This window comes from Myotis lucifugus, unplaced genomic scaffold, assembly GCF_000147115.1.
Source record: "Myotis lucifugus unplaced genomic scaffold, Myoluc2.0 scaffold_61, whole genome shotgun sequence".
NCBI classification, from domain to species: Eukaryota; Metazoa; Chordata; class Mammalia; order Chiroptera; family Vespertilionidae; genus Myotis; species Myotis lucifugus.
The window spans coordinates 5,838,277-5,855,140 of NW_005871109.1; the positions used below are offsets into that span (position 1 = coordinate 5,838,277).

Genomic DNA, 16,864 nt, shown 5'->3' on the forward strand with positions numbered 1-16,864 from the left:
ATTCCTGGGTACAGCTTGCAAATAATCGCATGAATAACCTCTTGCCACAGTGAGGGGAATAAGTGGCCCTCTGTGTCCTCGCCGCAGGGTTCTCTGGTCCCTATTACAGAAGCGGCCTCACTGAGCAGCCACTGAACCCGTAAGCCACAAACTAAGCCCTACGCAACATTAGCATACGGGGCAGTTGCTCTGGGCCATCCAGAGGGATGTAATTAAGCCATGTAGAGTTCAATTTTAATTGTCAACACTGTAATTCAATTATAGTATTATTTGCAGGTGCATCAAAGGGACCAATCAGAGGAAGATCAGATCGAAAGTTAACAGGTACTAGAAGCTACAACAATAGTCTTTTGTACTAGAAACACATCATTTTTACAGGGGCCCTGGAGTCTTTCACAGTCACCTTTCCCCAGTTTTCTGGCATAAAATCCCAGGGCTCCAATCAAGTAGTCACACCTAGGATATACTGATTTAGGCTTTAAGGATTCGACTGTACAGAAAGTTTCATTTAATGGTCCTATTTGTGCTTGCACGGCATTTCATTTTCATACAGCCCCAGAGCCCCCCGAGTGCCTCGAGATGAGTGTTACCACATGACGGCTCAGGATGGGGGTACTTGGACGTGAGCATCAAGACGTCCTCAGAATATTCCTGGCCATGTTGTTCATGGGAGCGATGATCTCCTGCATCGTCTTCACTGATTGGAGGAGCAGGACACTCATTTGTAGTAAATGCTTAATCACATAAACACATCCTAAATGTTACTCTTTTTGGAAGAGGTTTGGGAACTGAACAGTCGCCTATCAGGCTATAGAGTAATTTATAAAGGGAATTTCCTCAGGTAGAGTTATGATTATGAATGATCATTATTGAAGGTGCTGTGTCTGTTTTAGGAGGAATCCATGCTGTTTGTGCACAAATGGTTGCTATTTGGGGTGTGCAGGAAGTCCATAACATTTTCTTCCATTGAAATAAGAGATGACTGTGTTTTCATAAAGTGAGAGAATACAGCCCTTGGGTACTCACTTAAGTACTTTAACAGGCAAAAGCAATGGTGTTTTGGTAGTGTCGGCACTACTTGATGTCATCTGACTGCAATTAGTAAGAGAATTGAAATAAGAAAAGAAGGTTTAAAGGTTCACACGAAGATGTCATTTCTGCGGGATCTGTGGTGTCAGGATGTGGTGCCACCACTTGAAACTTTCTTGTAACTGCGCCACCCTGGAAGCAAAGGGACCCGTACTTTAAAGTCTCATGTGTAAGAGAGATGAGAGCAAAGTCCCTCTCTAGCTAAGGGACAGGGAGCAACACAGAAGTGGACCTTGCTCCCAATGAACTCTTTTCTCCTATAGACAGGCCCCCAGAACCCCCCGGGGGCCTTCTATACACCATCATAGAACTAACCTAGGAATAAAAGGAGCCCAGAAGAGACTCAGATAGGCCTGGACTCAAACCTTAGTTCTGCAATTTACTAGCACTATGTCTTTGGGTGGTAAAAACAGTAATGTCAATACTAACATCCACAAAATAAGCAGTAACACACCAATTGAGCACTTACCAAATGCCGTATTTGCATTAATTTAATTATCCCAATAATGAGCTAGGTATTATCATTACCACTTTTATCTATAAGGAAACAGAGGCTCAGAGAAAGATCCCACAGCCAGTTCCCACAGCCAGAATAAGTGGCTGAACTGGGATGCTATCCTTGCCAGTATAACTCCATAGTCTACATCCACAACCATAAAATTCCCAAGCTCTGTGGTCCAGTTCAGCCCAACCATCTTGAAAATGAGGATGATCTAACCGTCTTGAGGCCAAGTGTCCAGCACAAAGGCATTCAATAATTATCATTCTTTTGATCACAAACAGCATAGAACATTTGCCCTCCAGACACTCACTAATAATCTCAGTGTTGAATTATCTGTCAAATAGTGCTTATCAAACCCTGCGTGAGCCAATTACTACTCAAGAGATGGTTCACAGGACGTGCCAACCACTGAGTCTTCAAAAAAATTAGTGATTTGTTATTCCAAAAGAATCAGCCAAAAAGGTACTATCACGAAAAAAAAGAATGAAGTTCAGGGTGCAGCCAGAGAGAGGATACGTGCAGAAACCACTAACTGCCTTCTAGCCAATGAGAAGGAGAGCCTGGTCACAGAAAAAGGAACACATACATGTAACACAAGTGTATGAAAGAAATGTTTATGTGCTGCAGAACGATTGAGGCACCAGAGATGGCAGCACAGCCTCGGTCCTCATGGAACTTACATTCCAGTGCAGGAGGCACATGACACACGAAGAGACAAAATCGAATGTCAAAGGTCAGGGGGTGATAAGTGCTATAAAGAAATAGCAACAGGACACGAGGACAGAGAGTGATGGGGGGTGGGGGAGCACAAAGAGGGGTCTCCAGATTCCACACAACCCACATCCAGGCCACTCCCTCCACACCCATCCCAGACCCTCACCTGCAGATCCTGGACCAAGACGAGGCCCTGAGGATCCAGCCACAGAATCCCCTGAGACAGAGGGACTGTGCCGAGGCTTTGTCATTCTAGGAATGCCTGTGCGGAGCAGTTAGGAGGCAGGGCCTGACCCACACAGGCTGCTTGTTCAGGAGGTGGCTCATTCATCCCTCACAGCCATCCAAGGCTCTGTGCTCTGAGCCCTCAGCACCTCCCTGCTCCTGGGCTGAGGACTCAGCAGTGCCGACAGCCTGAGCCCATCTGAGGGTCTGACCCTGTGGCTCTGAGCTCAAAGCACATGAGCCCCTGGGAGCTTCCAGATGAGACTCTGAAAAGTTTGTTAGGAAATCCACACCCTTGACTGTTTCCTCTCAGTAGGGTTTTGGGGGCCCTAACCTAGAACAGGACTTCCCAATCAGCAGAGCCTCCAGAAAGTGGGACATTGTCACACTCAAGGGCCCCTGCGCTCCCTGAGAAGTTAAGTGCCTGACAGGTAACAGGTAGAACATGTTACAGTGCCACCAATAACAGGAAGAAGCTTCGACACACAGACAGCCCCCATTCCCACAGGCAAACACCCAGAACCCTCAGTAAGTCAGATGTGTCTCTGCCGCATGGCAGGAAAAGCACACGCCTGAGAGGGGACAGTTCAGGTACCTGTGCACGTGCTGGGCTCCAGCCACACTCAGCCCAAATCTTCCTCCTCCAGCCATAGCTCACACCAGGAGCAAAGCCCCAAAGAAGCACCCAGTCAGCAGACAAGGCCACTGACCTACCTCAGGTAAGGACAGAGAGGAGACCTGGGCCTGCTGGGAAAGGTTTTCAACAACAGGTTTGTTCCAACCAACACGGGCTGGGTTGCCACAATCAAGGAGTTAATCGCCCGAACAGCCCACTGGCAGCCTTTTCAAAACCAGTTTTGCTACATCTTTTCTAGAGTTGCAATGGATAAAAAAAACAATATGGCATAAAGAACATTCTCTGGGGGATGAGGTGAAACAGTACGAAGCCGCCTCCTGACTCCCAAACACACTGGAGGCCGGCTGGGAGGTGAGCAATGACTGCGTTAAATGGCAAAGTTGGCTAGACTCCGAGTTTCAGCTGGGTTGTGAGAAGCCACGAGGTGCCCTGAAGGATTTACAATAAAATCAATCTCACTGCTCCCAAACTGCCTTGCAGCCAGGATCCAAACTGTGACAGTTATATGCACGCTAACATACGTTACATCCGCCCTGTCTCAACAGAGACCTAACTCACACACCAAATATCAGAGTTCTAGAAGTCTGTACTCTTCAAAAAGAGATGGCATGCATAATTTAAAAAAAAAATTAAATTAAAAAAATCCAACCAGGGACTTCTCTCTGCACTGAAAAGAAAGTAAAATGAGAGAAAATGGTTCCTCAGGTGTGGGGCATGAGCTGCCAGTCATCAGCCTTCCCCATCGTACTTGCCGTACCTGCAATGATCCCGTCCATCTGCTCCAGGGCAGCTGCCAGCGCGTGGCTTGCCTCAGAAGCCATGACTCCTTGTCCCTGCTCAGCCTTCTCCTCCTCCTCCTACTGAAAATTCAAATACAGAACAAAGGAAAAATTACAGAGAGTCCACAATATGCATACAAGATCCAAAGCCCTTTACTCCCTCATCGTACTAGTACAGTGCGCTCTCATGAGCATCCTGGTAGCAGCTGGCCTGTGGGTTCTGCCACCTCTATGGCCTCTCCTTGCTGGTATAAGTGCTCTTTTTCCATGAATCCTTACCACATGATCCCATTTGCTTCTGCAATGAAAAGCCACTAGGAGTTACCGGTAGCAGGAGGCAGTGATTGCCACTGCTCGCCATCAGTACAGTCCCAGGCTCCGAGAGCTCCTGCCACACTGGGGAAGGCTCCCCAGAGAGCGAGGACTCTGTCAGGATGAGCCCTGCAGCAGTGGGTCACAGCAGGCATTTAGCTGTCTTGTAGCTGCATTGGTCCCACACCTGCAACACTTCCCTTGGGCAGGTGTGATCCAGACTGGGAGGCCTCAACTGCCACTTTCACTTTTCGATTGGCCCCATGTCCGCACCTCAGAAGGCTGTGGGCGCATCATCACGGGGAGAGAACTGTCCCAGGAACAGGGAGCATGTCTCCTACACTTTTAGGTCTACGCTACCTGGCACCATTCCAGGGGCAGAATCCAGGCCCTGGCCAGGTGCTCAGTTGGTTAAAGCATCATCCCAATCCCAGGTCAGGGCACATACAAAAATCAACCAATAAATGCATAAATACTTGGAACAACAATTTGAGTTTCTCTCAACTCAATTAAAAAAAAAAAAAAAGGTACAGAATCCCATCTTCTCAGGGTTGGAGCACTCCTCCAAGGATACACTGTCTAGCCCAGGGGTGGGCAAACTTTTTGACTCGAGGGCCACAATGGGTTCTTAAACTGGACCGGAGGGCCGGAACAAAAGCATGGATGGAGTGTTTGTGTGAACTAATATAAATTCAAAGTAAACATCATTACATAAAAGGGTACGGTCTTTTTTTTTTTTTAGTTTTATTCATTTCAAACGGGCCGGATCTGGCCCTCGGGCCGTAGTTTGCCCACGGCTGGTCTAGCCACTCCCTAATCCCTTCTAATGGGAGAAGTATCTATTGGTTCCTTCTCTAGACCCCTCTGCCTCTAAGAAAAGTCTTTAAACTAAACTGTCTTCCTACAGCCTCTTTCATTTTCCTTGCATCCCCCACTCCTTGACTGGCAGCATTGCTATTCTAAGAGACTTAGGTAGGAGTTGTTGTTTATTTGCTCATTCAGCAAATCCTATGTGTGTGCCCAATGGGCACAAGCGCTGTGGAGAACAGAGACACAGCCCCCATACCCAAGGATGGTACAGGTCAGGAAACAGAAGGTCCGGGAGGGCGGGTGGTGGGGGGCGGGGGAGGGGTGTCTCTGCTGTGAGTGACATTGGGCCTTTGGAGTAAAGAGAGGTCAGTGAGCAGACACTGAAAAGTGCCTTTGGAGATGGTGTGGATAAGAATGTTAGAACCACAAAGAACCAGACTGGGCTATACCAGTCATTAGCAGTGAAATAGCCAGACTTGGAACCCAGCTCTGTCATTTACTGTGTTATCTCTGAGCCCTAGTATCCTCATCTGTAAAATGGGGATAATAACAGCACCTGACTCATAGGGTTGACGTCACAATTAAATGAGGAATTAATATTTCATAGAAAACGCTTAGTACAATCCCTTGCCCATAGTAAGGGCTCCATATATGTGAGATTTGTATTTTGTTTTTTTTAGTGAGAAGATAACCTCAGGATGTATTTGTACTGGCATTACTCAGGGGATGAGAGACTTTAAAGTAAACTCAAGGAGGGAGAAGCCAGATAACCTAAGAGTCGGTTCCTTTGGAGGAGGCAGGCATGGCAAAGGAAGATAAGCAACCACATGTGTGGAGGACGAGGCAGTGCATCAGGTGCAGAGCCAGGAAGGTTCAGAGACAGGCCCTGAGCCCTGCAGTCCTGGAGGCAGCCAGCTCAGGGGAATGAAAATGTCAGAACCTCACTGGCGCCTCAGCGCCTGGGCAGGAGGCAGCCAAAGCTATAGGGAGCAGGGCTGGTCCACAGTAAGTATAGCAGCCCAGACGGCTGCAGAGAAAACACAGTTTGCAAATCTCGGGGGCCTGAATGGAAGCAAGCTTGGATGGGGATGAAATAAGAGGCAGCAGGGAAAGGGATGCAACAGAAGCAGGCGGTATTCAGCACATTCACACCTGTTCAGCCACCTGGGATAGTAAAAGTTTTAAACCCTTCCCTTGGAGGACTTCCCACTGCTCCCAGGGAAAAATCCAAATTCCTTCCTGTGATCTACCAAAGGGGCGTGGCCGGATTGCTCCTCACGCTTCAGTCTCCTGTCCAAGTTTACACCTGCCTGCGCTCAGCAATCTGAATGGCTGATTTATTCTCATCCTTCAGGTCTCAGCTACAAAGTCCCTTGAGAGGCCTTCCTTGCACACCTCCATCTAAAGCAGCTCCTTGAAAGCACAGCAGTTACAAAGCATCTCATCCATACATTTGTTTCCTTGCTCACTGGCCTTGCTAATCCGCTCCATGGAGGCAGGGGGACCTTCTCTGCCCTGTTCACCCCTATGTGCCCAGTGCCTGGAGAGTGCCTGGTACAAGGACATTCATGAGTAAATACTTGTGAATAAATGGGTGGATCCATACAGCCAGCCTGCCCTGAACCCACAGTGAGGGGCACTAAAGGATACTAATAAATCAGGCCTAGTCTTTGTCCCAATGGGCCACATGGTCTAGAGCAGAAGATGAAACTATGAACAGGTATGACACCGGGGGAGGCACGCTGGAAGAGGCAGGTATGCAGTTTTCCCAGGTCTTGAAGAGGAGTAGGAGCTTTCTCAGAAGATAAGGGGAAGAATGCGGTTCCAGGCGGGGATGTGGTAAGCAAAAGGTAGAGAAGCAAGTAAAGGCAGGATGTAGTTGGCAAATGTCAAAATGATTGACAAGATTATACAGGCGCATCCAGTTGCTTAAGATGAGTCAAACCTTCCACGGATTCACATAGCCTGACAAGGGCAATTAACGAGAGGAGCTTGGCAATCACACTCACTACTTCAAGGGCCTGGATACCAGTGAGCAACGAATCAAGTGACCTCAGATATAAATCCGACAGAGATTTCAGAAAGAAAGAAAGGTCTCATCGTTCAGTAGTCTGGCCCCACATGAGGCCTCATTACCAGGGTGAGTTAGGGAGCAGTTGGAAGCCACCAAGCCCAGAGGGGCCAGGCTATAGCCCAGCAACAAAAGGGCCATAAAAAAATGACCCTTGGAAACAGAAAATAAACAAACAAAAAAAGACCCTCGGGCCCTCTGCCCAGGGATGACTTTGCACCTGGCAAACAGCAAGCTGGGTGGACCCGTGGGAGCTGGCATGAAGCGAAACATGAGTCAAGGGTGTATCATATTTACAATCCGGGAGCCCGAGACTGGCAGATTGGGAGCACTCAGGAGTGGCAACTGGTTGAGGGCAGTCAACGAACTCAGTGTGAGGCAGGGAGAGACAGCTGGGCAAGACCGGGCCCTCCCAGCCTCTGTCACAGGGTGGCTGTGGGGTGCCAGTGGGGTACAGAAGAGACCTCTGACGGGAAAACCATGCAATGGGAGTGATGCCTCCAGCCCCCATCTATGAACATGGGCACTCTTATTGGAACAGGGAAGCCATGAGGCCACGAACCATTCCTATCTGGCAACCATAGCCATTTTCATCCCTCACCACTGTCAGATTTGCGCTCCCATCAGTAACATGCAGTAGGACAATCCCTGCCCTCCAGAACATGGGGTCTCAGAGGCAAACATGTCATCCGGCAGCACCCAATGTGTCTGGTGTCTGCAGTGTCTGTTCATCCCCTCAGGACACATAAACTCTGCTGGGAGCCTGGGTTCCCCAAGGACCTGGGGCCTACGTGCAGGAAGCTCCATGCCAGAGGGCCTCCTGGAGAGGAGTTCGGCAAAGGGGCCGGAGAGCGGAGAGCGCGGCTGAGGAGCAATAACCCCAAGGGGCTGGGAAAGAGCGCACTCCGAAGGGACAGCGGGATCAGGGCAACCCCCAGGCAGGTGGTGGCCAGCGGAACTGCAGTCATGTTTTCTGCCAATGGGAGGGGAGCTAGGGCAGCCGCCCAGGGGCTGACATGGAGTAGAAGACAGAGGGGTAGTCACTGCCCCGGGGACTCCAAGGCGAGGCGCCCCACCAGCCCAGGAAGGAGAGGAGCAGGCAGAGGAAGACACTGCTCTCAAATACTCAGTACAGTGACGGTTGTCATATTGGCTGAAAGCGTTTTCCTTCTCTCTGACACCTGGACGATTAACCAAGCCCTGCATTGGACCTTGATGAGCAGACAGGCCTCTGATACCAAGAGAAACGTTGTCTAAGGAAAGGTGCAGCCCATTCATCGTTCCTTCCCTTCACCCACAGGCCTCTCTCCATGCTGTCATCTTCCTATGCAGTGTCTGAAGCTGGGGCTCCCCTAATACAGGACTCTCCTTCCTCTTGGCTATCAGCCAGGGAGCAAACAGCTGTAAGACCAGCCAACCAGGAGGGGACAACCACGTTTTAGAACGACAGTGAATGGGGGCAGATGCCAAGGCCACTGAACTGCACCTCACAAAGGTGGTGTGGCCCCTGAGAGCTGATTCGAGTGCAGGATGCATGTGTTCTGAAATTTAGAGAGTGAGCCCATCATCTGGTGTGCCCTGAGGCACGCAGTGATTTAGACACTGTAAGAACCACGTTTGAGTTCAGAATCAGAAGTAGGCAGAAGTCATTAAGATAAGTCTGGTGCAAGCAAACCTGAACATATCCCAGCAGAACTGAATTGCAAGCTTCCACTTCATTTTATGAACTACTTTTCTCTCAGTGAAAGGTGTTGGGGTTGCAGGTGTTTGAAGCAGGCTCACACCATCCTGGATGGAGGAAGGAAGCAGGAACAGATCTAGAGTCCCCGGTGCCCCTGCTCCTCCAGGGTCTCCTGTGCCTGGGCTGGATCCTGACTCCCTGGCAGCTGCATCTAGACGGGGGCCCAAGTCCCCAAGTAGAAGACAAGGCCTGGGGAAGGAGCTTCCAGCCAAGAACCCACCACCACCAAACATCTCATGCCTCTCCCCTCACTGAGTGGCCAATAGGTGGCCAAGTGTCACCATATCACAACAAACTGAAGTCTTCCTTAGAATTTGCAGGTCACCAATAAATCACAGCTACTCTTAAATGGTCATTTTAAGAAATAAGAAATACCTCTTGCTATAGATCCCTACACTTGGGAGACAGCCTCTTAAATGATACAGAAAACCTATCTCTTGGGGATAGTAGAGCAAGAACCATTAACAGCATTTTAAAAAGGAAGAAGAAGCAGACGATGGAGGAAGATACACTAGCAAGTTGATGGCAGTGCGTAAATTCTAAATCACACCTCTTTTCAATCAGTAACAACTTTATAGATGCTGGGGTCCAACCCCAGCAGGTCCAGGGGTCCCCAAAAGTGTGGACAGAGTCGACGAAGACTATCCACCCTCTTCCTATGGTGGAGTCCTATCCGTCCCGAGAGTGGGGCTTACCTAAGGATCCCTGTTCGGGCTCCAACCCCAGCAGGTCCAGGGGTCCCCAAAGGTGTGGACGGAGTCGGCGAAGAAGGAATGACACGGAGACAGCCTTCAGTTGATCAACAGCCTAGTCAGGACCTCTAGCCAGGATCTCCAGCCAAAGTTCTGGTTAGGATCTGATTAGGATCTGATGTTTATTGTCTTGTTACATCTGTATTTATACCAGTCGATTTTAATCCTGTCAATTTCTATTGCAAAGGTTAGGGTGTTTCTTATCTCCATTCCAGGGAATAAAGATTATGTAGCTTAAGCGTGATTGTTTGTAGTTAAAGTGATTAACTACCCGCCTGGCACTTAGTTAAGGGGTTGTATCCCCTCCCTAACCTCAGGGAAAAATCCCCACCTGGGGAAACAACCTTTCTCGGAGAGGTGACCTTGGTTAAAACACATGGCGCTAAGGAGAGCAAACATATTAAGAACAATATGCTATATATGCCAGGTCCCTTGAAACATATGCTGTGCAGATGTTTCTTTCCTGCAGCAACTGTGTCAAGCAGCAAGGATGGACCGGCTTCCGGCATATAGCCAGACAGTCTTCTTGAGGTGAAGCCTGGGCTCTGCTGCTAATGGCTGTAGGTCCTCAGACAAGTTGTCTAACCTCTCTGAGCCTCAGTGATCTCATCTATAAAATCAATATAAGCCAATCTCATTGTTATAACCAAGAGTAAACAAGACAGACCTCAAGTAAATACAACAGATTGACGCCAAACATCTAAGTTAGCTACCCACTAAAACAATAGTAGCAGAATTTATTCCGAAAGACATAAACCCACAAGGACATGGTGAATGTGTAGGAGACAGGGGGATCAGGCAACAGCTCTGCAGCAAGTGTGAAGGGGTAACTGGTCCAGGTTGGGTGCTGCCAAAAGCTCTGGGAGAGATTTCCTCAGTAAAATGAAATTAACAGAACACCTAATGCATCTGGGTAGCTTTAAAAACTTATATCATTGGTGAAGAATTTGTTTAATTCAATGATATGAAAATAGAAAACCATGCCCAGCCTGTGTGGCTCAGGGTTGAGTGTCAACCCATGAACCAGGAGGTCACAGTTCTATTCCTAGTCAGAGCACATATCAGGTTGCAGGTTTGATCCCCAGTAGCGGGTGTGCAGAAGGCAATCAATCAATGATTCTCATTGCATCTCTCTCTCCCTTCTTCTCTGAAATTAATTTTTTAAAAAAATGTTTAAAAAAGAAAAAAGAAAACCAAGCAAATGACAAAAGAACTTCATGGAAACAAAAAGCAAAAGTAATTGTAGTCCTTACCATGAAACAGCACATACTGCTCTCACTGGAACACATTAGCAGGTTGGGGGTGGAAAAGAGCGTGTGAGGAACGAGGGTATGATTGGGAAAAGAGCTAACCCCTCACGTCTAGAGTGGAAACTCAGAAGTCACCAGATAAGGACAACTGAAAATATAATAAAGTAGCAGAACCAGTATTTTTTAGTGATATGGATTTTAAAAAAAGAATTTTAAGTGGCTACATCTGAGGAAGAGCAATGGGGGGGGGATGGCTGTGTTAACAAGTCATTTATAATTATTTGACTTTCTAAATTGTGTAGATATATAGTAGTGATAAAAATAAAAAAAATAAAAAAAGATTTTAAAAGGTGTGTGTGATGTGCCTGGCACAGAGTGGAGACTTCAAGTGTGCCCCTTTCTCCTCCTGGGCAGGTGTCTGCTAGTTACTTGCTTCGAGTTTAACCAACATTATGTCACTTAATCCCCACTCATCAGTTAGGAATCATTCTCCCCCTTTTCCAGATGAGCAAACAGATTAGGCAATTTGCCTGAGGATGCACACGCTCTTCCTGTTCTTCCACTTTGCCTCTCAGACAGGAACCCAGGGGAGGGTTTTGAGCACAGGAGGACCTAGCTTAAGTTCTAAAAGGAACTTTGCATGGAAACAATCTAAGTGTTAAATCGCTGGAGGAATTGGTAAAGATGATGTGATATATATATAACTATATATATAATACTCAGCCATACACACACACACACACACACACACACTACTCAGCCATAAAAAAGGAAATCTTACCATTTGGGACAACATGGATGGACAAATAATACCACACTATTTCATATGTGGAATCTAAAAAAAATAAACAAACAAAACAAAACAAACTCATAGATACAGATCTAAAAAAAAAAATAAACTAACTAGATACAGAGAACAGATTGGTGGTTGCCAGAGTGGAAGGGGGTTAGGGGAGGGTAGAATGGGTGAAGGGGATCAACTGCATGTGATGGATGGTAACTAGACTTATGGTGGTGATCACCATGTAGTGTATACAAATATTGAATTATAATGTTGTACGCCTTAAATATATATAATATTGTACACCAGTTTTACACAATTAAAAATATTAAGTACAATGGGGCCTTGACTTACGAGTTTAATTCGTTCCGAGACCGAGCTCATTAAGGAGCTCGTTAAGGAGTTCCTTAACTCAAATTACTCTATCAACTCAATGCAAAAAATCGGCTGAGAGACAGCTGGTATCTCAAAAAACTCGTTAGTCGGGACACTCGTAAGTCAAGGCCCCACTGTAAATGAAAATAAAAGAAACATGGACTGAGGGCAGAGGTTGGGGGTGCTGCAGTAGTGAGCACAGGGAAACCAGGCAAGAATAACGGTGATAAATATTCTAATCCTTGACAAATGTTGAGGACAAAGCCTACTGATTGATTGGACATGGGCATGAGAGGGAGGAGTCAAACATGACGATAAGACTAGGTTTTCACCCTGAGCCTCTGGGAGAGTAGGGAGGACCTCAGGAGCAACAATGTGTAGGGTGGGGGGTGGGGGGTGGGAGGAGGAAGGGGGATAATGAATCAGGAAATTGGGTTTGAAAATGTTTAAGATATCTAAGGACACCTAGGAAGACATGCTGAGAAGGCATTTAAAAACCCAAGTCTGATGTTCAGAGAGAGGTTTGGGCTGCAGATAACTATTTGGGAGTCATCTACATAAAGATGGTATGTAAAACTGCACGAAGTAACTTAAGTAGTATAGACACAAAAAAGATGAAGGAAGAGGAAGAGGAGAAGGACCAATACAGAGACAGAGCATCAGCCAGAACTGAGAAAGTGGTGCCCTAGAAGCCCAAAGGAGGGTTCAGGGTGGAGGATGCAATCAGGGGAGCCAACTACTGCTGAGTCAGACTAGAGATCAGCCTCTCTCCAAACTCCTGCTGCTGGTGATCTCATCTCATCTGCGCCCACAGCCTCACCTGTGCCTGCATGACCTCATCCTAGCCTCCAAGCAGCCTCTCCATTCACCTGAGGTAAAGATTCCCCTAACTTAGTAGTCCTCAGACTTTGGTGTTTATAGCAGAATCACAAGCACAGAGGCCAGACTCATTTAAGTAGCAGAGGGCCTGACCTTCGTATTCTGACCTAGCTCCTCAGGTGATTCTAAAATCGACCTAAATGATCAGAAGAATGGCTGAACGAATGCAGACACAGCTCCCAACCACTCACTCTTCTGCTTAGAAAGTATCCGGGTAGAATTCATGCCTTTTACCATATGGCCGCAAACTCCTTGGCTGCAACTTTAACTTCCATCATACCCCTTCATGAACCTCTGCCCTGTCCTTCCAAATGCCTTACCTTCCATGGGCAAATTCTAATGGTTAGTTCATTGAGGCACCTGCTTTCCTGCTTCATGCCCAGGGATGAAAGCAGCTGTGCACAGCCTTCTCCACTGCAAGCCTTGCATGCATTCAGGCCCCTGGGGGCATCCCCCATTCTGTAAGCCCTGACGAAACTATTCCTTATCAGTGGGCAACTTAGGAGGCCTGAACGACAATAAAGGAAGGCTGGGAGGAGGGAGGTGGCCCCACATCCTTCCCCATGTTCTCACACTCTGTGGGCCCCAACAGATGGTCGTCCCCAGCAGATGGTGCTGCCCATCCCACCTCAGTGATGCCACCACAGTCACCAAGCCAGAAACCTGGGAGTCATCCCTGGCCTTCCCTTCTGTCGCCCACACCCAGTTGGTCACCATGTCTGGTAAAGTCTCTTCCTCACCCCTTCTCAGAACTGTCCCCGCATCTTCACCTGCCCGGCTTCAGGCCACATCATTTCCCATCAGAGTGACTGCAAGGCTTCCAGACCGGTTTTCCTCCTGCAGCGTCACCCCCACACACCTCATCTTCCACATTGCTGCCAGGAGGATGGGTCTATTTCACAAATCCCGTCAAGGCACCCCAGCGCTTGCACAGTTCTTCCCCAGCTTCCTGTCACCTGAGAGGAAGTTAAGGACCCAAAAGATAGTCAAGACCCTGTGCTCTGTGATCAGGCTTCATTTGGACCCACATTCTCCCCATCAGGGGCTTTGCCCTTGGACAAATTCCTCCATGTCACTGGGCTTCATGTTCCCTGATTATAAAATGTGGGTGAAAATGTACACATTGTGGGATTGCGGGGATTCAGTGAGATAATGCATGCAGAAGTCCTTTTCACATAACTGGGAGGGCAGGGCGTGTGCAACCACAGCAGTGATAATTCTCTCAGTCCTATCTGGCCCCCACCTTGAGCACCAACGATTACAACAGCCAAGCTATCTGCACCCTGCCTGCTTTCATACTGAGGCTTCCTCACTATGCCATGTTTTACCCCACGATCCCCAATCCAGCTGCTCAATTCCCACTCCTCTTCTAAGGCCCAATTCCAGCATCATGACTCCAGAGATCTTCTCCGTTCTACACATAGAAGTGACAGCTCCTGACTCAGTCCCCCTCTCCGCCTCACAACAGGCTTCCCTCAGCATCTGGAAAGCTCCAGAGCAAGGGCCACTTCTGTGTGCAACTCCTTTGTCTGAATGGTAAGCTTCTAGTGGGCAGGGCCATGTTTCTGAGCCCAGAGCTCAGCTGAGACCTGGCACAGAGCAGGTGGTCAGATTCCATCTGTTGGGGAAGACAATCTGTTGGAGAAGACCATCCACTGGGGAAGACCATCTGTTGGGGCCCTTATCTGCCTGAGGGAGGCAGTGGAGACTGACCAGGGCCAAAATTCCTCTCTACCTGTAGATCTGTAAAATAAGTTATCTGCTTCCAAAATACAACAGGACAGGTAATAGAGGATAGACATTCCCATTCCAAAGGGGGAGGGGGGGAGGGAAAGAGCTAAGTGGTTCCCAGGGGTGGCAGGCCACCTCTGTCCGGATCACAGGCCGCACCTGGAGCCCGGAGGCCTGACCGAAGTCCTGTCTAGTCCCGAAATCTTTGGCTTCACAGGCTTGACAGCACACCTGGCCTCAGAGCAGGGCACAGAGACACCCACTCCGGATCAGGACCAAAGGACAAGCCACAGGTACTAACTTTCCATCAGGAGAGAGGAAACACAGATATCCAGGCAGGGCATAGGGGAGTTGGAGCAGGGCCAAGGGACCAGGATGCTGAGAAAGCTGCTATCAGAACTGTTGGGTGGCCCCAGCCGGTTTGGCTCAGTGGAGTGTTGGCCTGGAGACTAAGGGTCCCTGGTTCGATTCCGGTCAAGGGCACGTACCTCACCTCAGTTGCAGGCTCACCATGTGTGTGAAGGCAAACAATCAATGTGTCTCTCTCACAACGATGTTTCTCTCTGTCTCTCCCCCTCCCTTCCACTCTCTCTAAAAAAATCAATGGAAAAATATCCTCAGGTAAGGATTAACAAAACAAAACAAAAAAAAGAGCTGTGGATGCCTTCAGTGACTATCTGAGCCTAACAAAGAGAACAGGTGGAGTCGATGTCTTCTGTCAGTGAATAGATGCTTAGGGAGCCTAAGAAAAGCTAGCTACACAGAAGAGGGAAGAATGTTGCTGAAGGTGAACGAGCATGCTTAGCTTATCCCCATCTAACCATGGCATCAGTGACTCCTAATAACAGACATTTGTTTAAAGCTTTCATCTTCGAAAATTATTTTCACATGCCAGACCTGTCATTCCCACCTAAGCACCCCAGACCAGGCTGTTCTGAACTGCCAGCCAGTTAAGCTGAGACCAGACCAGTGGGGCCCAAGATCTTTCCGAATTGATGAAAGGGCCTCAGCCTAGGAGCAGGCTGGCAGTGCTGGGTGGCGGCGGGGGACAGATGCGATATTTCTTGCTTAGCATCTTTTTCCCGTTGTGCCAGATTAGTGGGCTGTATGCACTGGGCATTCCCAGCCACTCCCTGCTGGGCGAGGTCCAAAGATCCCTGAGAACATTTGTGCCAGAGCCCAGCTCTCCAGAACCCACTGGCTGCTTTCTGGCCCTTCCATTTAGAGCCCAGCCCAGCCCAGCTCCTGTCACATGTCACTGCTCCACCACCAACTTCCTTTGGCACATCCACACCCAGATGCTTCCACTTAAGCACTTACCCCAAAAGTTCAGGCCCTTCTCACCAAACCACAGCCCTTTAAACAGATCCCAAACAGCTCTTTCATCAACATGTAATAATAGCAGGAGACTCGGTCGCACAGCTGAACCCCCACCCCACCCCTGCTCAAGAATGCAAGGAATAGCAGGATCAGGCACTGACACCTCACCTCCAGGGCCCAGGAGGCCAGACTTCCTCCCAGCTCAGTGTCCCCCGCACTCAGGAGCAGGAGCAGCATCCTGTCTCCTACTTGAAATGACAAGCTTCTTAAGAGAAACACCACCCAAAGCCATGAGCATGAGATACCCCGAGCCCAGCCCACAGGAGGAGCATGGGCTCTGGCCAGGAAACGGGTGCCATGGCTCACACCCAACCAGCCCTTCTGACCTGGGCTTACGGAACACTGAAGAGCTGATGTGGAGTTTCCCTCAGTGTCTTTGCTTAGTACTTTCAAACTCTTGCTTCACCTTCCTCTGACTATGCTCACCTTCCATTTCTGCTCTTGACATTCTGCCCCAAGCTGGTCCTTTTCCCTAACTCAGGGGATTATTGTAGTAAAGAGGCCATGACAATCTCAGTGACCAAGGCCATGCGCCTTAACTCAGGCCTGTGGAGGGATGGTTTGGGCAGATCTCAAAAGACAACAGATGCAGGTGCTCCAGCAGGGACAGGGATGGGAGATGAGGCTAAGAGGAAGGAATCTGCGGCCTTTGGAAAGAGTGAGAGGGGAGCCAGACAGTGTCCATGTAGCTTATCTTCAAGGGGACCCTGCCCACTGCCAACCCCCTTCGACTCTTTTACAAGATAGTATTTTACTGGAAATAAGATGCATGGAACAGAAAAGAATTGTCATAAAAATGCATGATCCACAAGTATCAATCTATTATTATTGTTAGA

The 16,864-nt window shown here is 48.5% G+C and overlaps 1 protein-coding gene across 7 annotated transcripts in view; it reads right to left on the reverse strand.

Moving 5' to 3' along the window:
• The window catches only part of PPFIBP2 (PPFIA binding protein 2), a 125,884-nt gene that overhangs the window by 87,071 nt on the left and 21,949 nt on the right, over positions 1-16,864 (reverse strand). For 4 of the 7 annotated variants that reach the window (XM_023754583.1, XM_023754584.1, XM_023754579.1 and 1 more), the window contains exon 1: positions 3,925-4,024. The exons of 1 other annotated variant lie outside the window; for it this stretch is intronic. In XM_023754583.1, the coding sequence (XP_023610351.1) occupies positions 3,925-3,988 (64 nt within the window). In that variant the 5' untranslated portion in view covers positions 3,989-4,024. Of the gene's footprint in view, positions 1-3,924; positions 4,028-16,864 lie in introns of those variants that run through there. 2 more of the 7 variants (XM_023754574.1, XM_023754573.1) reach the window with 1 other exon arrangement.